We start from the raw sequence: 26105 nt of genomic DNA, 5'->3' as shown, positions 1-26105 counted from the left end.
TATCAGTGTGAAAAAACTAACTTTATCTAAGACATTTATTCAATGTAATCTGAACAACATGCTTCTTTTCGTTCCACCTGAATAAGTTTTTGAGTGTTGCTTAATCAGGGTTTCCTGAACACAACACATTTCACTTTGGTGTGTGCGTCTTGCAAATGTAAACAGTTAGCACTATTATTTAGAGATAAGAGTTAACTCATGTTCATAAACATAAAACCTAATCCAGGCATTCCACAAAAATGATAAAATAATATGAACTTTGCTTTATGTACAGAATCTTTACCCTACTATGGTAAAACAATGCTACCATGAAAGCTATCTAGCTTGCTAATATTGCTAACCTTTGTTTATTTTTTGTAAACAGACAGACTAAGAGATTTAACTCTGTATCAGTTGTCAGTTTAACATTTATATCATTAAACAGGTTAATATTGGGGATGGTGTCGGAGATTAACATTCTTACATTCACATACAGTGGACTGGTTGTTACTTAAAGTCTGTTTTGTTTTCATGCCTGAAGTAATAGAGCTTGTATGGAAATGTGAGTCATAGCGAGTCGTCTCAATTCAGCAGCACTAGATTGTGGTGCAGAAAGCATAGTTGCTCAGCAATCTCTCCGGTGAGGGCTTCTGTTCCTCTCATTAACTGCTCAGACTTTACTAAAGATGCCTTCACCCGAATGTCATAAATCAAAATGTTTGAGATAAATCACCCATGGGTAAGTGTGAAGTGTAAGAGTGAGCATCTTCTTCATGCATACACTTAGCATTAGTCTTGGTTATAGTTTATTCATAAAAGAAAAACCTGGCAAATAACAATCTTTTATTAAAAGACTGGTGCCATTCCTTCCATTTTTTAGTTTTCCCAACATGTACTGGATTCAAAAGGGTGCGTATTTGAATTAAACAGTAAACTGTAGTGAGGGCCAGTTGGAGAGCATGCTAAAACACTAACCACAAGTTTTCAACTGGCTGACCTGAAGGCTTATAAAGAAGACTAACAGGCTTATAGAGAAAACATTACTAGGCAATTAATTACTAAATGCTTCGTAATTGGCACATTAGTAAGTGTATGTGTGTATGTGTGGGAATGAGAAAAGAGGCTCTTTTCAGAATCCATCTGTTTGTGGGCGGTCTGACGCAAACGCATTGATGACATCAGCAAAGGGCTGCGGTTAGAAATCAATGGAAAGATGAATGGAGCGAGTTCAGTTTCCATCCCCCTAAAGACTGAGGGTCCTGTATGTTACTTTATGTCATACTGCTATGGAAAGTTGGAAAGTGTCGTGAGGATCAAATTTCAGTGCTGTAAACTGCTGTTGCTGTTCGTTCTTTTTCTGTGTGCAAAATTCTTTCAGTGTGGCTGCATGAGAGAAAGAAAAAGATTAACTGTGTGAGTGATAAATCTCTTTCACGGTGTCTTATTAAGGAAAGGGCTGACTTCAGCACTTTGAACCGTCTGGTTTACTTTCCCATGTGCACACACACAAGTTTTTTTTTTTGGTCTGAGTGCATTCAGGCAATGACCCTGCCCCAGTTTCTCCTCATTGCTGTTACTGTAGGAAACATGAGCTCAGTTTTGTATAAAAAAGTAACAGTGGAAGAATGAAAGAAATTCAATTCTGACCTACACATGGGATTTCATCTGATTTTTATTATTTTTTTTAACAAATAAAGGACTTGTTTGATTTAACAATGAAAACCTTGGGGCTGTTGGTACTAAAGGCATTTTTGTAGTTATTGTTTTTGGATTGAAGGGAAGACCAGAGTCACCAAGTCATTTTTACAGAATCAAAGTCAACTTTATACTGTATATAAAGAGTTTGTTTTGGTTAGAGAAATTTCATACATAAAAGCACAGGATAAAATAATCTACTGTATAAATATAAAAGAAAGATTTTGTCTGTACATGGTTCAAAACTTGCTCTTTCAATGACATTTTTACGTTTCATACATTGGAGCAGTTTCAGAAAACCTGTCTGTCTGTTTTTTGCCAGATTTAATCATTTTAAATGTAATTTTTTATGATTCTAATAAACTATTTGTTCAATGTAAACAAACACCTGCACCAATAGATATTCATTAGAAAAGCTAAACTAAATAATTTTACTAGCATTAGTTAGCTGAATTGGTACAAGTGAATTTTAACAAGTCAGGGATGTTTTAAGACAAAACATCATCTTTATCTGATCTACTTTTTTGATTTCTCATCTGTGATTCACTCTCGAATTACCGAACAGGGAGTGTGTTTGGCTGATGACTAATGAAGTACTCAGTGTAAACAAGGCGTAAAATACTCAACCTTACAAAATCTTATTTCTTAGTGTTAATAAGTTAGACAAAGAGCTCTGCAGAAAGACAAGTAGACATGTAAGTGGGCTTCAAGCTAAAATAATAATCACGGATTACATTAAGGCTGATCAGCTTATATTTGTCTTTAACCTTTTAACCATTTCTAAAAACTCTTTAACCCAATATGTAAAACTAACATAATGGGCATAGTCTATTATGCCCAATATAATACTAACAAAATGGGAATTGCAACTACAATAAATTAATGCTTGTACGTCATAAAATATAGCCAAAATATTACTACAATATGTTTAAAGTAAAAACAATGAATCCCGTTTTTTACAGTCCATGACGAGAGGGATATACGAACGTCTGTTAAATGTGCACACGTCTGGTAAATGTGCACACACGCACAGTTGCACACTCTGTCCAAGTGTCAAAAAGTGTCAAGAATTCAACAAAAAAAGAAGAACAAACAAAAAAAAAAAATCCCTGTTAGAAATAGAACATAGTATGTGCTGATGCATGCATGTGATAACTCTTCAAGTAGTACGATGATGTGGTTTTTACTGATAGCATTTTCATGAATTAATGATTGCCGTTAAGAGTGCATGTGATTTGAAGTAATCTATTCTGCATGCAATCAGTCATCCAATTACATTATTACACAATAAGTTGAAGTATTATATGAAACGTAGATAAACACTACAGATAAACTGAATTAGGACCGATAAGCATTTTTTTCACTTTTGGCCTAATATTCAGCATTCTTGTCACTATTTTTCAGTTTGCATTTAGGCTTTCTATGTGGACTCCCAAATAGCTTGTTCATACTTTCAATATACTGTAGTGTGTGTATTATACAGTATATATATATATATATATATATATATATATATATATATATATCCATCCATCTTCAACCACTTATCCAAAATCTGGCCATGGTTTTGTGCTGTCAAATCTGCTGCTTGCCAGATGCTGCTTTCATATAAATTGTTAGTAATTGCTCTAATATGTTTTTATGTCTAATTCTACTGTTTAGTTTTATCTTTTTAGGTCGGACATTTATAAGATCTGTCTAGGGATACTAGATGAAAATTAGCCTCTGGCACATTTGCAATAAATGTTCATTAATATGTGATGTCCATGTCAAAAATATAAAGGAAAAAAATGTCTTGGAGAAATGTACACTATTAGGACGTCATTTAACACTAAAATGTAGCTGGTTTCAATTTTCTTCAATTTATTTTATCGTGCCTATCACTGGTTACCACTTAATAATCTCCTGAGTGATAGCATTGGGTGAAAAGTCCATTTTGATGGCTGGCGGCTATGTAAACTGGAGCAGGTTGAAATTGACAGGAAGAACACTCCTTGATGAGTAATTCTGATGATGCAACTGATGCAATTTCACCACATGGTCATAGCACAGTGCCTAAGAACATAAATGACTCAACTGGCTGTTTATCTGTAGTCTTTTATGTCCTGTATTTGTGTAAAGTCTACTCTACATGCTGGGGTCCCTGTCTGAATGAGACCTATTACACATATTTAGCACATTTAACTGTTCTGTATTTGTATATCCACAATGTTGCTTTATTGGCATCTTGAATGGACACGTGTTTAGTCTTAAAGATTTCAGGGGAGCATTATCAGTTCTCAGTTTACTTTACATGAGCATGAAAGGCCAAAATGAAAACTATTTTAGTCATCTAGATTTATTACCACAAGGAACCCATACAAAAACAATCCATATACTACAAACAAGTAAAACAGTTAGTGTTTATAATTAGGTCAGTCTCGAACCAGGATGTCAGCAGGATGAGTAAATCCTGTTTGACAAATTCACAGCTGTTTCTGTAACACAAAATGGCACAAACCCTGTCTAGCTGCTCCTTAATAAACTGTGTTCAAACGAATAAACAAATGGATGTTTTACAGTTTTACCAAAAATAGAACCCCAGAAATAGCCCCAACATTACGAGATATTCTATAAACACGGTATTTTTAAACCACCTGCTGTAAAATAAAAATGTGGAAGTTATTAGTATTACTTTCTTTCTCTCTCTCGTTCTCTTTGTTTCTCTCTCTTACATGCACAAATTCTCTCTCAAGCGGTTCACAACAATGCATGACCTAAAGAGCACCAAACCTCAGAACCTTTAAGTCATTCTTATCTCAAAAGAAAACTCTTACTAAAGCATATTCCCAGGTACTCAACAACACAATACAATACAGATTCCTTCACTCACAAAACTTTGATTTTTATCTCAAGTTAAGTTTAGATGCCTTATATGGAAAGCCAACTGGGTCATATTTCACTATAAAGCACGGCCAATAATACAAAGTAATTTGTCATCTCTCTGATGGCTATAAGTAGTAATGTTTAAAAAATTAAAATCTTTACAGTCATATACACAACCAGACACAGTACGATATGCAGTGAAATGCTTACACAACTGTTTGTGACTTTGAAAAGAAAAAAGGAAGTAACGAGGCATAAACGCTAATAGAAAATAATACAACAAAAATTTGACTATCTTTTGTTACAATAAAATAAAATAGAATAAAATAAAGTAGAAATATGTAAAGTATGTATAAATGTAAAACTGTAACAAAAGTAAATTGTATGCTAAAATATAAATTGTACTAAATGTGCAATGTGCAAGCAGCAGCACGATGGTGTGGTTATAAAGTGTGAAATAGAAGGATGAGCTGCGGTGACATTGTCCATCGTTTAAAGTGCAGTAGTGCAAAAGTAGTCCTTTTGTATGTAATAATAATTCAATATGTAAATGTAATAAATGTATGTAAATGTAAAAAAAGATTAGTATGTAAATATGTTGTTGCTGGTCTTTCGGCTGCTCCCATCAAGGGGTCGCCACAGCTGACCATCTGATCCGCATGCAACTTACTGTATTAAAAGCCAATACCATGCCATTTTATCCAGGCTTGCGACCAGCACTGCATCCAGTGGCTGGCGTTTGGGCTTTGGGGGAGAATTGAACCCAGTGTTCTGCATGGCAGGCACAAAACCTACCACTGAGCCATTAATGATTAATATATAATAAAGTCAATAATTAAGCGATATCACATGAGGGAATGCTGTTATGCTGAATATCAGCACCATCAACACCATGTATTCTAAACAGTTCTGAGGTTAAACCTCAAATAGTGTAAAAAGAAAAGCTAGTGTGCTAGGGTGCCCAATCTCTTTTTCCACACACCAAGTAGTGCCCTTGATCAAGATTTCGAGAGGGATTTGGGATTCAGCTAGTTAGCTTTGTAGCTAGCGTTAGCAGTGAACCGAACAACGTGGGTGCTCCAGAGACAATTCAGAATGACTTAAAAGTGAATACTAAGAAGACAAAATGTTTTTTATAGACACTTTATGAGCTGTGTTTTTTTGCTGACAGTACATCTGTGATATTGCGTTAAAGGTACAGAAAGCACTAGCTTGCATATCAGTCTTCTAGAATTTTCACCTCAGCAAATACTTTTTGGAGACACACCCCATGACTACAATCTTCACAAGAGAGAGAGAAAGTTTTAAGAGAGATAGAGACCGTCAGTGTGTTTAATGTTGCTGTGCATGAAACTGCATAATGGTTTCACTTGGAATCAACATTGCCTTGGAAACCTTAAGGAGTAGGGATGTTTTGGTTCTGGATGTGCAACATGTGTGTGTGTGTGTGTGTGTGTGTGTGTGTGTGTGTGTGTGTGTGTGTGTGTACGTGCACATGTTCACAATACCACTCGCATTCCTGCTGCTTCTGCACACGCATGCAAAATCATGAATGTTAGTTAGTGCGACAAGTTTTTTTTTTTGGTGTGGGGGTTGTACTCAGTTATGTTACATGTACATGCCAGTAACACAATAAAATATTTACACGCTACTGCCTAGATTATAAATCTGGAATGTAGGCTGGACAAGGCTTGGGGTCTCACTGCATAAAGCACAGGATTGTGATTTCAGAACAAAAGGCAGCGTTGGACTGAGAGACATGGAATCTTAGGTGGAGACAAAGATACGTGCCCAAGTAACTTGAACATTGTGAAATGGTGAAAGCTCTCTGTATTCTAAACTGGCACATCTGTTCTCAAGACCAGTGTGGGGAAACGTATCGCAACTGGAGTGCATCTTTCCAGCAGGGAAGCAAAACAGTGAAACTTGAGTTGCCTAAGGAATGAAGAGGCATCGCATGGCATGTGTAGGAGCTGTAAGATCAACCACCTTCAGGGACATTTCAGCAGCATTTCCCAACAAATGTTTGTGTATTCGTCTTATTTTCACACATGTAAGTTATATTCAAAACACATTAAATTGTTATGTGGTTGCCGCTAGTTCATACATGGGGTAGATTTGCTGCTCCTCAACTAACTAGCTGGCTGCATAACTGTATCACTAAACAATTTCTGTCTGTTTCTAGGCAAATCAATCTATAAAATGCTTGCATGTCACCTCAGGCACACATAAGTCAAAGCAACACATACATGGTTTACCTGGTTGATAGTGAGAGAGTGATAGAGAGAGAGAAATAGCAAGCTCTCACAGGAAACAACACTGCACCTGAAACCTGTAGTCTGGCTGGTCAGTGATATGATATGATATGTACCACAGCATTAGTCATACATTTCATACTACATATTATTTAATTTCTACTTCAGGGATCAGGGGCAGCTCAGTGGTTAAGGCATTGGCCTACGGTTTGGAAGGTACCAGGTTCAAATCACACGACTACCAAGTTGTCCCAGTAGGGCCCTTGAGCAAGGCCCTTAACCCCTTAAATGCTCAGATGTATAATGAGATAAAAATGGAAGTCGCTCTGGATAAGAGCATCTTCCAAATGCCTTAATGTAAATGTTCTGTATTTCTTTATTTGTGTAATATTTTTTTACTAGTGGAACTTGGAACGAATATGTGTAAAGTTCACCATACCAAAGCAAGCGCAGATACAATGGTAAAAGCAATATGTGTCGGTGTAACTTTTATTTCTGAAAATTGAGATTAAAATTCAATAAACTTAAGTAAAAAAAAAAAAAAATCTAAATACATGTTTGTTTTTGAAGAAGCATCCTACTAAACATGTCAACTAATACCCATAATGCAAAGCACCATAATCTGTTGCCTAGTCTCTATTACATATATATGTAGGATTGCAAATCTTTGTATTTTTTTTAATCGTATTCACTTAACTTCTACAAATGCTCTTTCTTTCTCAGGGTCGAAATGATCTAGAGACAATGTCCCACGAACAATGTCTGCGAGTTCGTGGGACATGTTTGTGTATTTACTTTATTTTCACACATGTAAGTTATATTCAAAACACATTAAATGGTTATGTGGTTGCGGCTAGTTGTTCATACATGGGGTAGAGTAGCTCCTCCTCAACTAACTAGCTGGCTGCATAACTGTATCACTAAACAAATTATTTCTGTCTGTTTCTAGGTAAATCAAGTGTGCGAGTGAGAACATGCTAGGCATGCGAGTGAGAACATGCCTTAAATAAGACACTAGTCATTACTAATCAATGTACTGGCATGTTTCTGGCAGGTAGGATGAGAAATCACACACACAAAAATTAGTTAAAAATCAGAAACCTGGAACTTTAAGATGGAAACATTACCCATTACCCTGACATGACGCATGGATAAATAGTAATTTTTGTTTCATCACATTGGACTACTGGAAAAAAAAGATAAATGTTGTTGCAAATTAAGGAAAGATAAAAGATAACAAAATGTGAAATAATGAAATATAGTTTGTCCCACAGGTGTGAAAGATATTTCCAGTGGAACAGGCCGACATGAAATATTCCGTTATCAGTAAAATTAATAAGTTTTAATATTCGTTTTAAATGACTCATCTACTCCGAGTCGTGCGTTCTTTTATCACGTGACTCCTATAGACGCTACGCAGTGCAGTACAGAGGAAACAGAATTGAACAGTCATCAATGAGTCTACAAGTCCCGAGTCGTTCGTTCCTTTGTCACGTGACTCCTATAGACGCTATGCGGTGCAATAGATTCAAAAGAACAAACGACTCGGACGTTTAAAGATATGATGGTGAGCTACTCATTCTGCTTATTATAATATGTCCTTAGCTGCATTGTAATATTTTCCTTACTGGAACTATAGCCAAAATTTGTGTATGTAGACGTATTACATAGAAGCTATTACGCAGAAGCTCCTTTCACCAATGAGAAACCTTTCGACACGCCCCCAAACCTTTCGACACGCCCCCAAACCTTTTGACACACCCATTACTCCGATCTGCAGCTACCCCTGTCTCACAAATTTAACTGCCTGCTACTAGGTTGATCACGGATAGCATCGTTTCCTGGACAGATTTTTTAACATTTAACGTTTTTAAACGTTTTAAAAGTGGGAGCAAATATACTTGGGTGGGGAAAAAAACACTGATATACCAATACTGAGGTATATTTTACAACTTTGGGCAAACTGCCATTAAGAAATGTTTATTTTCTGGTGGGAAAAAAGTAACCCACATATTGTTTGTAGCGATGTGAGCCTTTTGGCCTTCCATAGCCGAAACAGCGCAGTCAGTGTGTAGTTCTGGTTATGTGGAAAATAGTGTAAAAGAGTTACAACACGACAAAAAAAACATGCGATTTTAACGGCAAAAGATTTAGTAACGGCGTGAATAGACACGTGCACAAGAATAAAAAAGAGCAGATGATGATGTTTTTGATCTTGGCAGGTTTTTTAATAATCACTGACTGCGTCGCGCGCGCGCGTGCGTCCTGGTGTCGGCGGCGCGCGCTGTTCTTGCAGAAGCTGACTGAAACCATAGAAACCCGAGACAGGCTTTTTACACGAACACAATAAGAGACAGGGGGGTGCTGGGGAACCAGGATCCTTACACTCGATAAAAGAGAATTCTAATCAACCCATATGTTTACATCAACCCAATTTATTACAAGCGCAACTGCTCGTCACTTCCTCAAAACCTGCAGCGCATGTGATAACAAAGTAAACCGCAGTAAACAGACTGTATAAAGTTTGAGTTAACTTTGCAGAATGAACTAAAAACAGTATATTCTTCAATAAAACTCATCATAACTTAAGAGTTGCTATTCTTGAAACACACTACTCACTCGAGTTGCCGGTCCACTATCGCAGCAGAGCAGAGCAGACCTGACCTTCACCTATCACACAACAGCTGTGTGTATCTCTCTCTCCCCCTCTCTCTCTCTCTTAGTGTACTTAGTGGAACAGACAACTTCCGCTTCCCCAAGGAGGGTAGGTGGGGTTTGCAAGTCTTAGACAAACTCACAGAGCGAGGGGAAAGCGACCGATGACGTCTATTTATTACATATAGCACTTGAAAATATTATTTGTAAAAAGTATACTTAGACAGCATTATAATTTTAATAATTATACATCGTTTCTTAATAGAGCTTTCCCCAAGTTTTTATAAAAGTGGTTCAGTCCCATCCATAGTGGATCCTGCATGCTTCATGACCACTGACTGACAGCAACTTAATAATCATTGCATTTGTATTTTTTTTTTTATAATTGATTAGTTTATAACTGTTCATAATTTTTTATTAATTTTATTTAAAAAGTGATTAAATAATCCTTCCACCCCATAGTTCATCTAAAATTTTTAAAATGTCTTTTCCCACTGATTGAAGCTTTTTTTAAACTAAACAGGCATTTTGCTAAACTTGTAAGGACATACAGTATAATTCCCCCTATTTATTGAGAAGGCAGCATGGTGGCTTAGTGGTTAGCACTGTCGCCTTCACGTCCAGAAGACATGGTTTCCTTCCAAAGACATGCAGATTAAGCCAACTGGCGTTCCCAAATTGCGGGAAGTGGGTGAATGTTGCCCAAAAAAATGGGGATAAATACAATAATCACCTAGATGGATGGAAGGATTTACTGAGAAGCATTAACAAAGTTGGCGCATTAAAATTTGGCACCGCTGTTAAATGCTTCTTATATTCCCATAGATATATAGCACATTTCATACGTTCAAAATGCAGATTAGTATTTCTATTAGTCCAAAATATTAATAAAAAAAAAAGATATTTTCTTATCTCACAGCAATGATGTACATACAAATGTGCAAAATTCTTGAAGCAATGCTTTACAGAGACTTTGCAAATTAAAAAAAACACCAGCTCTATTTTTAAGGCTTTTGAAGTTTGACGTTCTAATCAGTGGCAAACAATATTTTTTATTTATATTTATTTATTTTACTCATATTTATTTCTTATCTCTAAGCTTTAATAAGGTCACTGGCGGTGGTATAAGCATTTCACTGCACATCGTACTGTGTATGACTGTGTATGACAAATAAAATTTGAATTTGAATTTATACTGTATGGCAAAATTGATTTCAACATTACTTCATATTGCATGCAAAGCACTAATGTCATATAAATCATTTCTGTAATTGAGCGCATTTTATTGGAGTCCAAAATTTTAGTGTACTACATTAAAATACATTTTTATGAAAAAGAATTATTGCATATTATACTATTTGCAGCTACAGATACTATTATCATACAGCTATGCACAAGCAATAATCCAGTGAACACTCACAAATGTGCAAGTAAAAGGCAAATTATAGTGTGTTTTTTTAGTGTCCAACCACCATCCAGGTCTTTCAACGTCAGAACGGAGTGTGGTAGTTGCTTTTTTATGGCTATTTAAAAATTATCCAGATATAGATTACCTTGCTACTTACAAAGGCAAATATTGTATTACATAAATCATATTTACTTAAACAGAATAAGTTTAGTCTAACAAGTTTCCTTTCTTTTAATAAATTTTTTATTATTTATTTTAACTAGCTATGTCCACCCTGTTGATGTCTGGCCACTCCAGAATATGTTTTGATCAGTTCACCATTATAAAGTAAGCATCAGTTTGTTAAAAACATTCTATGCTCTACATGTTCAGAACAAGGTACTAAAGTGTGTTTTTCCTTGTAATAATTTAAAGGTACACTACGGACACATTTCTAGCCGAAAAAACATACAGAGACAAAAGGTGCACATTTGTTGGTGTAAAACTATGTCATTAGCCACTTAATTCTTATAAATGGGGTAAAAACCTGAGGCTACTGAGCCAAGTAATTGCAACAAAGTTACTTTTTGGAATAGCAAATCAATGGCATGTGATCGCTGTCACAAATCTAAGTTATTTACAGGGCCAGCTCACATTGCTTGTTTATTAAGATTCTGTGAGGTTGAGTGTCTTAAACGTCACTGGGGAAATTTCATTCATGTTTGTTTTTCCATTCCTTTGCATTTTGCGGGTTGCATTTGCGGGTGACGCCCACATGCAGTGTGTAGATTTGTGTTACCTTTATCTGAAAGATAAACCACACTATCTTAAATACTAAGGTTCTGGTTAAAGGTTCTAATCTGTCCGACCTAAAAAATTAAAGTAAAGTAATAAATAAAATTTACATTATAATTGAATTTAAAGATTAGTCCATTAGGGAGAAAAATCTAAGAATAGAGAACAATATAAACAACAGAACTCCATAAAATAGCCATAAACTCAGCTACTGTCGGAATGTGCAATACACTCACTATATAGCTAAATGGAAAGCAGACCATCACACCCAGATGTGGGCCTTCCCCTGATGATTGCCATAAGTATATCAAAGATGTCTTTGTTTGCTGTAGAATTTCCCATAATGGAAATAAAAGGCCCCTGTTTCATTATAAAATGTGCCTATACACAAAGCAAGCACCGCAAAGACAAAAAAACTAAAAAAACAACAAAAAAAAAAAAATCACAGTTCAAAATCTACTAGAAGCCTTTCTTAGTAGATGATCCATAGCTGGATTAGATTAAATTCAGTTAGATGAGTGGCATAAAAGAATAAAAGGAATTTAAATACTACATAAAAATAACCCAAATAAATACAAAATGCTGATAATTAAATTTATTGATTGAAAATAAATGTTCCAAACCTACCTGGCCCTATGTGAAAAATTAATTGCCCCTAAACCTAATAACTGGTCATGTCACCCTTGGTGGTCACAACTGCAATCAAGCGTTTGCAATAACTGTCAATGAGTCCTTCACATTGCTGGGGAGGATTTTTGGCCCACTCTTGCTAAGCAGAATTATTTTAATTCAGCCACAATTAAGGTTTTCTTTGTGCATGAACGGTTTGTTTAAGGATTTCAATCAATTTAAATCCAGACTTCAAGTAGGTCACTCCAAAATCTTATTTTGTGTATATTTTGTGAGGTGTATTGCTGGTGTGTTTCGGACCATTGGCCAGCTGCATAACCCAAGTGCACTTGAGCTTGAACGTCACGAACTGATAACCAGACATTCTCCTTCATGATTTCCTGGTGGAGCATAAAATTCATTGTTTCATCAATTATGGCAAGTTGTCCAGATCTTGAAGCTGAAAAGCAGCCCCAGACCATCATACTACCACCACCATGTTTAACTGTTAGTATGATGTTCTTTTAATGAAATGCTGTTTTCATTTTATTTTAGATGTAACAGGACACACACCTTCCAAAAAAGTATTGGATGTTTTCTGTCGAATGTGAGATGAGCCTTTGTGTTCTTTTTGGTCAACAGTGGCTTTTGCCTTGAAACTCTCCCATGTATGCCATTTTTGCCCATTCTCTTTCTTATTGTTGAATCATGAAACTGAGGCAAATGAGGCCCGCAGGTCTTTTAGATGTTGTTCTGGATTCTTTTATGAGCTCCTGAATGAGTCGCTGTTGTGCTCTTGGAGTAATTTGGGTACGCCGGCCACTCCTAAGAAGGGTCAGCACTGTTCCAAGTTTTCTCCATTTGAGTCCCAAAACTTCCCCTTTCTAGATGGATGCATGTCAATTACTTTGTTTCTCGTCTGTTTCTCCAGATCGCGGCATGATGTGAGATCTTGTAGCATGCATGACTTGAATCAGTCCTGGGTGTGGCAAGATTTCTAAAATTATGTCTAATCATAGTTCATTCATAATTTATTATGTGTGTATATGTGTGTGTTTGAGACAAATACTCTTTTACATGGGACCAGGTAGAGCGCTGTTTGGAGAGCTTTTTTCCCTTAAATGAAATCATCATTTAACTGCATTCTGTGCTCGGGATATCTTTGTATAATAATAAAATTAGTTTGATGATGTCAATCATTTAAGTGTGACAAATATGTCACATATTACATCTTTTACAAATACCACATATTTTACCTTTACCTTGCAGAGCAATTCTGAGTTCAAGAATTTAAGAGGGGTTACTAATGTTTTTATTAGTATTGAGGAATATTTTTTTTCTTGTGATATTTTATTTGGTGTACCTTTAAATAACATTTAAATTAAAATTCAAAAGTAAATTAGTGGTGCTTTTAGGTCCAATTACTGTATGTACCTTGAATTATTTTTAAAGATCCACTATATATGAAAGATACAGTTATTACGCTTTTATGTCATTATTATATTCCATTATTACGTTATACAATGGACTAAAAATTCACAGATTATAAGTATGAAATGACAAATGCTGCTAAACAAGCTCATCACATAGTGTTCCTGATTGTCCACCACAGTACAATAGAGATGCTCGACCTTAAAGCCAACATTGTATGTTACTCCTACAGTTGTCTAGTAAACTCTACACACTAAGCATAAGTAACAGCCATACTCACAACTCCATGGAAAAGCTCTTTGCACTCCCATTAGTGAAGACAGTTCCAAGCTAATTTGGAGGTACATCAGATTTGTAACTAGCTCGCACTTGAAGTCTTCTTGGCATTTTGCATGACGTTGACGCCCACAAGCGCAAAATGTGTCATACGACTTCCTGTAAGCAGTGATGCTTGTAGTTTTACCCAGAAGCAAATACCGCATCCTGAGCTTTCACCATGACACTGGCCCTACAAAGGCCGCTGGAGATAACGTTCGTCCCTTTTGTGGCTTTTAAATGTACGTGCAACTGACAGCAAGAAGTGTGCTTCCGAGACGTTGTATTGTTGGATTTTATTTCGTGAGAAACTGAGAGAATATGGAGCTGGATTCCAGAGCTGTCAGTTTTGAAAGACTGCTATCAGGCAAGTGTCAAAACTGTCTGTATGTCTAAGTGTTATATGCATGTACGGATAGTCAAGCTTATCGTGTGTGTGATTTTATATTTTTTATTAATGTCAGATGGGTATATGTAACAACAAAAGCAAGTCGAAAGATCTCCAAAACTTTATTTGTTTTCATCGAGTGTTTCTTTTCTTTCACTGCTTTCATGCAGACCTGGACTTCCTCTTATTCTAACTAATACATGTTAAAGTGGTTTTGCACAACCACTAGGTGTAAAACTTTTAGACACGTAGCAATTCATGCATAAAAGTTAAAAAAGGTTTAGCCATCCATGGCTTAAAAATAAAACCATTTAGGCAGTCATGCATATAAAGCAAACCAACATGAAAGGGAAGTGGCATTTAAAACTACCATAAGGTGCATTAATTCAGCCAGTCCATACTGTACATTATAAAACTTTGCAGAAATATAATTCTAATATTTTATATCTGTAATATCTTAAATACTATGAAACGTTTATGTTTCTTGTGTAATATTTATATAATATCCATTCTTAAAAGCGCTATACAAATACAATTAATCTGAACTGAATTCCATTCTGAAGATGTTTTACTAGCAACAAACCTACTGTTACAAAGAAGTGACTTTGGAGATTTCCTGCATACATGTTCTCAAATCTCAAAAAAAAAAAAAGCTTTTCCATAATTTTTTGTTCGTATATTTCCAGAGGAGAGCACTTTCTCTGCTAACTCAGAATTCACCTTGGAGGAGTATCAGACTGATATCTACGAGCAGCTGCCCAGTTCACAGAAAAGGTTGCAGCATAAGGATCAATCACCAGAAACCGAGGCTTATTGGAACCCTAATCAGCCACTGAAGACGTTGCCCCTGTGTTTACAGGAGAAAAGGAACATTTGGTGTTTAATTTATTTGCGAATTCATCTGGTGTAGTTTAATTTTTTTAGTTTTTGTGTCACTAGTTTAATGTTATTTAATGAAAAAAAAAAGTTAATCGTCCATTTTATCTAAATTCAGGGAGAGACAACACATAGAGAGGCACACAATTGGTTACTGGGCATCATGGAAACGAAGTCAGGAAACTGCAAGAAGACGACTGAGGGAGAACTCGGGGAGAGTCGTCTCTGGACTCCTGCTGTGGAAAGCCACCCTCCATAACATTGAAGGTATATACTCTCTTTCTCTACCTTTTAAAGAAAACAAAGATTATTCGTTTCACAACAAATTTCTAAAAATAATTAATACATAATATAAAGTGAAAAATTATCCTGCGCTTTACAGTTGGGACTCTACTGTTTGGGAAACTTTCACACACACACACACATACACACACACACACACACTAACAGAAACACTGCTTATTTAACAAGAAACCTCTCGAATGACACTCGAGTGCACGCACACCAACGTAATTACTGCTGTAAAGTAAAAATAAAACAAATAAATCTGCTCATTACCTTTAAAAAGAATCGCGACAAAGCAGTGTTTCTGTTAGCGTGAACACGAGAGGAGGAGGGAGGAGGCACACACTCTCTAATGACACTTGCGCGCGCAAAAACAATAACGGAATCAGTGATTTCTGACAAAGAGAGAGGGAAACAGTACACACGCGTGTGAAAGGACGTGTGGATGACTTGCACACACACACATACAAACACAACATAAAAGATGCTTTACACACACAGTGTCATATTAAACAGTACACGCACACACAGATGTTAAATATACAAGTGACACATACGCACTGAGACCCAGCATGGGAGACGATTACCCACAATTCTGCAGCACGAGAGAGGGAAGGACCATTAGGTGTGTTTCAATCGGCCTGAAGTACCCTGTGAAGTATGCTACACAGTGTTTTCAGCCATGAAAGTGTGATTCCAAACCGCAGGGAGCGAAAACGTTTAGTTCAAAGGGAACGAGCGAGCGTTGTAGGGAACGAGTGAACAACAGGTCTTCACTTCACCGGAAAATCAGTCATTGCGTCTTGCTGGAGCGTGGAAAAATTAAGCTCGAAAAAGGATTTATAAATTTATTATTATTGAGGACCACATCATATTAAAAGGACACAAAAATGTTTTTTTATTTAATCAGAAAATCCTTAGTATTATATAGGCTACTAATCGGTATTAAAAAATGTGACTATCTTTAAACGACGACTCAAGACGCATCTGTTTCTCCAGTACTTGGACTAACCCCCCGAAAAAAAAAGAAAAAAAGAAAAAAAAAAAATCAGATGTGTTGGACTAATGGTACTTAGTTATTAACCTAGTTAACCCAGTGTAAGTATGTATCCAATGTTGTAAACATTAAAGCACTTTTTGTAAGTCGCTCTGGATAAGAGCGTCTGCCAAATGCCTTAATGTAAATGTAAATGTAAAAAATAATAAAACTCTGTACATCTTTAATCAATTATTATTACAATTAATCAATCATTTATTTACAAGTTATACACCTTTTAATAGTAGGTTTTATAATGGTATTATATTTATTTTTCCTATAAATTTTCAATATTGAGGCCTCCGAGTGATCGCTGAGATCGCTGGTTCCGACCCCGGGTGATGGTGTTTTCCTCTCACAGCCGGCGGCACAGAGAGAGCTGATTGGCCGAGCTCTCTCAGGGGAGAGGGATAAGAGGTACTTGCGCTCCCACATTTATCACGGCTCTACAGCCAATCAGGGGCGTCTGAGAGCTCGCTCGCGCGCGCGGAAGGAGCAGCTAGCGCTTTCCTCCGAGTGTGTGACGCCGCCCCTAATGGTACGTGAGCAAGCAGTTCGAAAAGATGCGGTCGGCTGACGTCACGCGGTTCAGAGGAAACACGGGATAGTCTTCGCCCTCCCGACTGAGTGGTAGTAGTAGCCTTAATGTGGAAGCCCCCTAGTGACGGGGAGGAATTGGCCACGACTAAATTAGGGAGAAAATTGGAAAAAAACAAATTCTATATTTAATGTCCGTGTGGAACACTTTCTTAGTGTAAAATTTACACAACAGAAGCGACAGGTTTCCGAGGTGCTTGTTACCATAGCAACGCATGGAGGAAGTGACGTCTGTGCTGGTGACTTTGCAGGGTGTTCCGAATGCTGGAATTCTGTCGTGGGCAGGTTCCTTAACCGACATTCTCTGCAAATGGAGCAGGAGGTAGGGAGCACCCTGTGAAGCACACTTCGGAATGGAACGCAGCCAGAGACATATTTGTGATCATGTGTACAAGAAGCAGAAGCGTGAAACTCCATGACATTTGGTACTCATATATGAAGACTCGCTTGTCTATCAAGCCACAATTTATTTGTAAAAAATTAGCTTGTCTTGCGGAACGCTTGCAAACCGGGTAACTCGCAATCCGAGGTTTCACTGTACTGAGTTCAATGTCCGTTATGTTTCTATGTTGCTGTGTTAACCTTTCATATGGTCTCGTCTCCTCTACAGGAAGATTTGGTGCGGGGGTGAAGGCATACTTTGTTTTCCTTAGGTACCTGCTCTTCCTAAATTTCCTCAACTGTGCCATCATCGGTAGCTCTGTGATGAGTCCCTCTCTGTACAACAGGACCATAAACATTACCACAAACTGTAAGTAGAGTGATGTTGAGGTTAGGGAGTCTCTGTTGGTTTGGTTTATCGAATAATGACATCCTTCCTTTCTTTTAAAGGGAACGTGTCACTATTTTTGGATGTTTTTCTGGGCTCTGTAAGTTGCTTTATGCTCTTTACTCTACACATTTTCTTTGATAATTATACTAAAGCAATGTTTAAATCAGATTAATGAATTGATTAATTTTTAACAGCATCGATCCAATAGTTTCTGGGCAAATTTTTATTAATTAATACATTATTGTTTCCTAATTAATTAGCTAAAGTTTTTCAAAACATTTCCTGATCTTCTGATCCCACTCTGTGTTTTACAGGGTTTTATGGAGGACACTCCAGTTTTCTATGGTTTCTACAAAAATGTCTCATTTGGAACAAAATGTTTAAACACAGCTTTCTTCTTTTTCCTTGGCATGCTCATCCTGCTCCTCCTTAATCTCATCATGATAGTGCGCAGGTCAGAGCATTTAATCACCAAAGCATCACAATTTTACTGAGCATATTTCTGTGACACATTTATAAGTGACAAGAGGTAATAATAGAATATAGATAATATAATAATAGAATTCAAAGGAAACACAAAATAAGAATAAAAAATGTTTTTGACTTTGTTTTACACATTTAGTTTTTGGTTTAAAGCCAAGCTTAAATCAGCTGATGAAAGACAACACTCCACACTTGGTTAAATATATGCTTTTTCTCTTATAGGACAGTGGTTGGTTATAAGCACACATGGCTGACTGGCATTAATTTTAATGCAAATATGAGCTATAAAGTGTTCTGTGGATGGGATTTCTGCATCCGGGAGCCTGAAGCAGCAATCCTTAAACGCAGCTTAATCAGGAATGAACTAAAGGTGAGATCCTGACCATCAGCCTAAGAAAAAGAACTGCAAAAGTGATTATTACACAAGGGCACTGTTCAATTCCCCGTCGTGCTTCACCTTTTAGAATACGTCAGAGACTAATATTCTATAATAGTAGCTTTGACAGTAATTTCAGTGGTTTATATAGTAATAATAATCCTTATGGATTATTCTCACTTTTTGTTGGTCAGAGTAGTTTATCATCATTGGAATGCTTTGTTTTTCTTAATAATATGACAAACTACACAACTTCAAGAGAAAAAGGGAAAAGAGATGTTGGTTATAGCAGCAACTTAAACATGAACAGGAAATTGCATGACTTGTTGTATTGCATGTTCTATAACATTTCTAAAATAACCAAGTATATGTCGATAATTAATGAAAACTCTGCTGTAGAAGACAATCTGAAGTAGTAATATAAGGATTAAAAGACTTCAGGATTAGAGCATACAGCATTTTAGTATGGGTAAATTGCTAACACTTGTCAAACCACATCATTGTTTCTTTTTTTTATATATATCTTATCATTATGACAATACATTCCTCTGTATGTTTTCCTGTGGGATGGAGTTTGGCCTCAATTCAAAATCCATCTCTCACACACATCACACATACTGTTTCCCCTTTTGTTTTAGATGGACCTTGAAGAGCAAAGGTTTCGTCAGAAAGTCTTAGGACGTTCATTGAAGCAGTGGGTTCTCCTGCACATCCTGCGTGTTATTCTCAACTTTGTAGTGTTAGTTCTTCTTGGAAGCTCCTTCTACCTGATCTATTTTTCCACCACTGAACTAAAACAATATATGGTAAGGGAAACATGTGACTCTTGTGGAACATGTGACTCTTAGAACTAAAACATATTAAGAATTATTGTATACTACCAGTCAAAAATTTTGGGCACACCTCCTAATTCCATGGTATTTCCTAATTTTTATTTCTTTCCACATTATAAAATAATGCTGAAGGCATAAAAATAAGCAGTAATCTCTTTTGAACAGTTGATATTGAGATTATGCACCTTCATGACAGCTCTAATCTGATTTGCTGTTTGTTTATCGGTGATTTCTGAAGCTGGTAACTCTAATCGCATTTCTGCTCTGCAGCAGAGGTGCAGTTAGAGTTACCAGTCAAGTGCGTTAGCAAAACCCATCAAGCACCATGATAAATCTGCTTCTCATGAAGACCATCCCAGGAAAGCAAGACCCACCTTCATGTCTTAAAATAACACTTCCGTTGTTGTTGAAATTTCCAGTATTATAATAGAAAATACATTGAATTGGAAGGTATGTCAAGACTTTTGCCTGGTACTGTATACAGTAGTGTAGAATAGTCTTAGGCACATCTATCTATTTAGGAAAATTGGTTTAAAAAGGCTTTTACTGTAAGCCTTTAGGAATTAAATTAAGAAACCTGGACTCTCTCTCTCCCTTATACTCTTTCAGCCTAAAAATCTTCATTGGACATTGGAGCTCCTGGTTAGCTATCGTTCACCCATTACAATCACCATAGTCAATTCTGTGATGCCACACATTTTTTCTTCAGTCACAGTGTATGAAGACTACTCTCTCAGTACACAGCTTAATGTCACCTTGGTTCGGTAGGTCATAATATATCATCTTAATGTTTATTTTATTTTATTTTGAAAATCAGACATTCTAATCCATCCACTAAAATTATAATTTCACATCAGGTTCTGTACACATTATTAGGACTGCAGCATTTACAATGTTGATACATCCCTGTGCATTAAAATTGATTGTGTTCTTATAACCAACAGGAGCATCGTGCTGAAATTGGGAAGCTTAGCCATGTACATCTTTTTCCTTAAAGGAAATGAAAGCAACAAAGGGAGCAGCAAAGTGAGTTGTTTTTTTCAAGAAAAAAACATTCAAATCACAAGCATTTAAAAAAAACAACAACTGTACAATATATCTGTGGTGGCTTTTAAAAACTGATTAACCAGTGTAGGGGGGTGTTACTTTTTTAAGTAACTAGTTACAGTACAAAATTACTGTCTTAAAAAAGTAATCATTTACATTACAGAGTTACTTTCTAATAAACGTAACTAGTTTGAGTACTTTTTCACTGCAAAAAATAAAAACTCCTTTGTGATTCCGCATGTATGTTGTTTAAGTCAAGACCTTTATAATTATTCTACCATCATCACTCAGCAAAGTTTGTCTCATAATCTGTTAACTACTAATACCCCTATCATCATGATTCACCGCGAGTTTTGGCGCTGTGATTAGGTTTCCATCTTTCTCTGCATCGGCCCTCGCTATGGAAATATATTAGTGCCAAAATTCTTCAAAGCAAAATAGCAGGTTGAATTACATGAACTAAAAAAAAACGTGTTGCAATAAAAATGTTTGAATTTTTTTGCATTGAAATTTAATCTGAAGTAAAAAAAAAAATCTGTAGAGCATTCACAGTGTTTGAAATTTTTGCCGCTGCAATTTATTGTGGTTGTATGTTTCAAGTGAAAATGTAATCCAAGCATTTAAAATTCAATGCAAAAATATTCAAGTTACTAAATTGCAGTTCAAAAATACAACAAAAAATTCATACAATCTTCATTATTTTTTAATCTTACAAATTCAGGTAACAAAATTCAGGTTGCAAAAATTCAGGTCTCTAAAATTCAGGTTAGAATAATCACAAGGCCCAGATTGACCATTATTAGTTTACACTTTTGTTTAAATTAAATTATAATTTTGTAAAAGTGTAAAAGTTAAAAATAAAAAAAATCCCCTAGATTCCTACATTCCTAGCTGTTTGTCTCTGTGATGTCAAGAGTTTAACTGACCAAGAATCTGGCCTCTTTAAAAATCAATTTTTTTATTTTTTTATTCACTTCTAGGGTATATTAGTATGAGTAAAAAAGAAGAAAAAGAAATCACAACATATAATTAGTGAATTATGGTGCATACATTTCATCCTAAAAATGGCCCGTTTAAGTCTTGCATAGCTTTCTATGTATATATACAGTATACATATAGGAATTACAGGACTTCAGAATTTTTGTGATCAAATTTAATTAATTTAATTTAATTTCTCAGATTCTGATGTGATTTCCTTCTGTTGTATCCCTTACTGAATGTTTTTCTCCTATTCACTGTAGATTCTATAGCCTGTTGTGTATAGAATCCCCAGGACATTAGTAATTTCTGAAATACTAAAAGCAACCCATCCAACACCCATAACCATTCCACAGTCAAAATGACTGTAATCAAACTTTATCCCATTTTTATTTTTTATCTTTATTTCTAAATATTAAATAAACCACTCGACCTCTACATTATTTTATGCATTTGGCAGATTAAAAAAAATACATGAATTAGCAGGTGTACAGTGTATACAAACATTATTGTAATAAAAGACGTTGTTCATGTTGTACAGCTGTAGTACAGCACAAACTGTCACACTGACCTATAGTAGTCTTGCAACTAACAGCTAATGTTCTTTTGGCTGATATTTTGCTGGCATTGTTGAGCTTATAACCTACGGCCTTAACGATGCCTTTATCTATACTTGTGTGTATGGTTGTGTATTTCTCTCTTTTTTAGTGTGCAGAGACTGAGTTTGGAAAGGAAATGTACAAGCTCATGATATTTCACGCTTTGGCAACTTTCTGCAGTACATTCTTGGTGGCGTATCCCAGAAAGTATGACTTCTTAACTATTATTTCATGTCATTAGAGAAAACTGAGTATTGTAAAATATCAGCTGGTATATTTAGCATAATTATATGTATTTTGACCCCACGATAGGTTGTTGGTGGAGAATTGCTTGTCCTCAAATTTTTTAAAGAAATTGGGCAAGCAGCAGTTTGTGATCCCACTGAAGGTCTTAGATCTGGTGTACAGCCAGACAGTCACCTGGATGGGAGTTTTTTATTGTCCTCTCCTGCCAGCCATCAGCATTTTAAAGCTACTGGCAATCTTTTACATCAGCAAAGTACGTCTATATTGCGTGCATTTATCAAAATATGCTCAATTTATATTTGAGATAAATACATTCAAAAATGTTTTTTACTTCTCCCAAGTTCAATCTGGTGCGATGTTGCGACCCAGCTAAGAAAATGTTCCGAACTGCCAGCTCTTCAGTTCTGTTTAATTTCCTGCTCTTACTTGGCCTCATCATGTCCGCTGTGACACTTGGGGTCAACATAATACGGTATAGGAACGCTACAACTCATTCTCATTAACCAAGAATTCAACTCAACATGTTTTAATTAGATTAATTTATTTACATTGGGCCTATGCATTTTCCTCTTTTCCATAATTTTACTCAGGGACGTCCCAGGAAAATGTGGTCCATTTCCAGGGAATGAGTCTGTGCATATTGTGGCCAGTAATTGTGTTAACACACTCCCACCTGCTGCAAAGGAAAGCCTACGTTACATAACATCTGAAGCTTTTGCATACACGCTCATATTAACAGAGATGTAAGTATTTATGTATTTAATTATATTTGTTTGTATGCCTAGTGAATGTGAAAGTTATAAAATATGATTTACAATATTTTCATCCTCATTAAATCACTCAATAAACCCTCCTGGCCTGAGGGTGTGGGCGTGGTCATACTGGACGAAAGGCCACTCCTTACAGAATAGATATGTTTATCATGTGTGAGGAATTTAGTATTGATGCCACGCTCTAAGTGGACAAGTACAGGCAAGCAATCACAGAATAATAAGTAAATGACTTCACAGCATAACAGAGTTGAATTTTCTTTAAATCTCACTGACAGTTTCTGTAACAGTAAATGTTATAAACAAATTTGTGTTTCTGTTTTATAGTATCATCCTGACTTTTTATATGTCTCGTGGGCGAGCCAATAAGAAGGCCATGGAAAGACTTAGGGATATGCTTGTTATGGTAAGCATTGGATTCTGAGACAGGACTTAAAAGATATAACATTGGATATTTGAGCAGGGTTAAACTTATATATATATAATGTGTGTGTGTGTGTGTGTGTGTGTGTGTGTGTGTGTGTGTGTGTGATTATGTGTGACATATGGAATAATTTACAGCATAATAACTAAGCAAACAAATAAAAACATAGTAATATTTTATTATAATATTATAAAATAGAAAATAAATAGATCATTTGCAAATTCCTGAGCAGTGATAAACTTCATGTAGCCTTTAAATCTCAGAGCATTTTAGCTATTATATGTTTTGCTGTTTTTTTACCAAACATATATAGGGCTCAGGATTGTGCAGTACAAAGTGGCATACCTTTTTTTCAGCACATCCTAGGCAATATAATGAACTGAATTTTATTTCAATTTAATCAACTCTACAAACATGACTGAGCAAAAATTAAAAAAAAATATATATATATATATATATATATATATATATATATATATATATATATATATATATAAAGGTTTAAAAGCTATAAATAATATGCAATAAAATTAAAAATAAAACTAATGCAATATAAAAAAATAAAAAAATTAAAAAATAAAACTAATGCAATCAGTTTTAATATTTCCTCTATATTTCCCCTATACATGCCAAACATTGAACACAGCCCTAAATTTGCTTAATGTTTTATTTCATATCTCCTGGCCATAATATTTTCATTAATTTTGTTTTTCTAATGTACCGGTTTCTCTATTTTAAACATGACTAGGACTATAAAGTAGTACTGCGTCTTCAGGTAATCCACCAAATAGCATAATGCGTGAACAACTCCAAAGGAGTAACTAACAGTCAAACTTGTCAACTTGTGTGATGCATGTTGTTTAGTAGAGAAAAGATGGAAATTTTCTTGGCTTATGTTTCAAACACACAGTGGCATTCACTTATTTTGTATTGTGGACACGTTTCTGTCTTACAGTGTAGCTCAGACAAGCGTTATCTGGTGAAGCATCATGCCACATTGCTCAGGAAACAAAAGAAGAAGATCAAGCGCTCGCAAAAGGTGGTCCCACAGCAATGACGGGAACCTATGAGTCACCTGTGTGTGATTTCTACACCAAATGGGCCTGGAACTATAATGTGATTTTTTTTAAAAGAATTGTCTACGAGACACATGCAAGGCTCCGTTTTCATATAGGGAAGTAAAACGGATGCTGATTAATAATATTCTGTCATACATTGTGCTTGCCAAAACCTGCTAGTTAGCACAATAGGCTTAACATTTTAATACTGGTAGCAGTGTGAAATTTTAATGAAAAACATCCTGAATGGCCGAAATGACATTGAAGTTAGAATACCTATTATTGATCTGAAAATGTGAGGCTTTTCTAGATGATAAGTGGTCAGTGGTTACCATACCAGATGAGTCATTTTTTATGTAAATCAACACAAAATAAATCAATCATTTATAGCCTCTTTGCAAATTATATCAGTATTCTGTAGGCCTAATGCTATCAACCATATAACTTTCACCTGCGTGATAACCATTGAATTTCTATTATTTCTATAGCAAAATAACATTAGCTTTAATTTTGCTAGCGCTGTGTTTCATATCTGTGTTAAATCAGTGTTTGTTTGTTTTTAAATTAACTTATTTATGTATATTATTTTATACAGTATATAAATTTCACATTTTAAATAAACGTTTTTTTGGTTGAATAAACAGTTTAATAATCCTTTCAGTAAGACAAAATATTTTAGTTATTCCTTTATTGAAATAAAAAAAAATTTAAAGTTTGTTACAAAAAAAACAGTTACAAAAAGTACCATAGTAAAACTCTAGCTTTATTTTTAGTATATTTCATATATATATATATATATATATATATATATATATATATATAATATGTCTACACACAATTTTGTGTTTTGTGTCTTTGAAATCTTTTTTTGTTTGATGTTTTTACCATAAGCCTGTAATAAAGTTGATGATAATAATAATAATAATAATAATAATAATATAGAGCATTAATGGCTTATCATATATTATAATAGACTTCTTACCCACCATGTGGAAAGACTTAGTTTGAATCCCAGCCAATGCCCAATACCCAAAGCCAGCTACTGGGTGCAGTGCCAGTCTGTGCCAAAGTGAATGCTAATTAGATGGTCTGCTGTGGCAACCTCTTGAAGTGACCGGCTGAGAGAATGGTTTTGATTTGAACACATAACCTTTTCAGTTCGGGTATTTGACACGCCCTCACGTCGGACTGCTGCGGGTGTGTTCACTCTAACGACCAGGGATTTCTTTCATAGTGTCGCTCTACATATCTGCTTTAATTAGCACCACGGTTTCGAACATATGAGACAAACTGGGTTTAAACTTACCGCAGAAAGAACAAACATACTATGATCTGTCCAGTCATCTCTGAA

At 35.6% G+C, this 26105-nt stretch overlaps 2 protein-coding genes across 4 annotated transcripts in view; one reads left to right on the top strand and one right to left on the bottom strand.

Annotated features, from left to right (window-relative positions):
* The window catches only part of tmc6b (transmembrane channel-like 6b), a 33227-nt gene extending 19164 nt beyond the window's left edge, over positions 1-14063 (bottom strand). For 2 of the 3 annotated variants that reach the window (XM_053513015.1, XM_053513017.1), the window contains exon 1: positions 9414-9499. The gene's annotated coding sequence lies outside the window, so the exon portion shown is untranslated. Of the gene's footprint in view, positions 1-9413; positions 9500-13951 lie in introns of those variants that run through there. The other variant, XM_053513016.1, reaches the window with a different exon arrangement.
* Positions 14064-14130: 67 nt separating this feature from the next.
* On the top strand, positions 14131-25416 carry tmc8 (transmembrane channel-like 8). The gene is made up of 16 exons (XM_053513912.1): positions 14131-14353; positions 15061-15250; positions 15369-15517; positions 17779-17919; positions 18000-18037; positions 18255-18394; positions 18646-18793; positions 19438-19605; positions 20242-20396; positions 20577-20658; positions 22366-22463; positions 22569-22755; positions 22844-22974; positions 23093-23245; positions 23600-23678; positions 24652-25416. The coding sequence occupies exons 1-16, from the start codon at positions 14308-14310 to the stop codon at positions 24751-24753; spliced, it is 2007 nt and encodes a 668-aa protein (XP_053369887.1). The 5' UTR covers positions 14131-14307; the 3' UTR covers positions 24754-25416.
* Positions 25417-26105: the final 689 nt, after the last annotated feature.

Source organism: Clarias gariepinus, chromosome 15, assembly GCF_024256425.1.
Source record: "Clarias gariepinus isolate MV-2021 ecotype Netherlands chromosome 15, CGAR_prim_01v2, whole genome shotgun sequence".
Lineage (NCBI taxonomy): Eukaryota > Metazoa > Chordata > Actinopteri > Siluriformes > Clariidae > Clarias > Clarias gariepinus.
Note: the sequence above shows the minus strand (reverse complement) of the source record. Positions and strands in the feature narration are given on the sequence as shown.

What these genes read in the sequence shown, in the direction of transcription:
- tmc8 (XM_053513912.1), top strand. Translation starts at nt 14,308, where the DNA reads ATGGAGCTGGATTCCAGAGCTGTCAGTTTTGAAAGACTGCTATCAG. An exon ending in TTTTGAAAGACTGCTATCAG is followed by an intron (nt 14,354 to 15,060) that starts GCAAGTGTCAAA and finishes GTATATTTCCAG; the next exon opens with AGGAGAGCACTTTCTCTGCT. An exon ending in CTTAATGTCACCTTGGTTCG is followed by an intron (nt 20,397 to 20,576) that starts GTAGGTCATAAT and finishes TATAACCAACAG; the next exon opens with GAGCATCGTGCTGAAATTGG.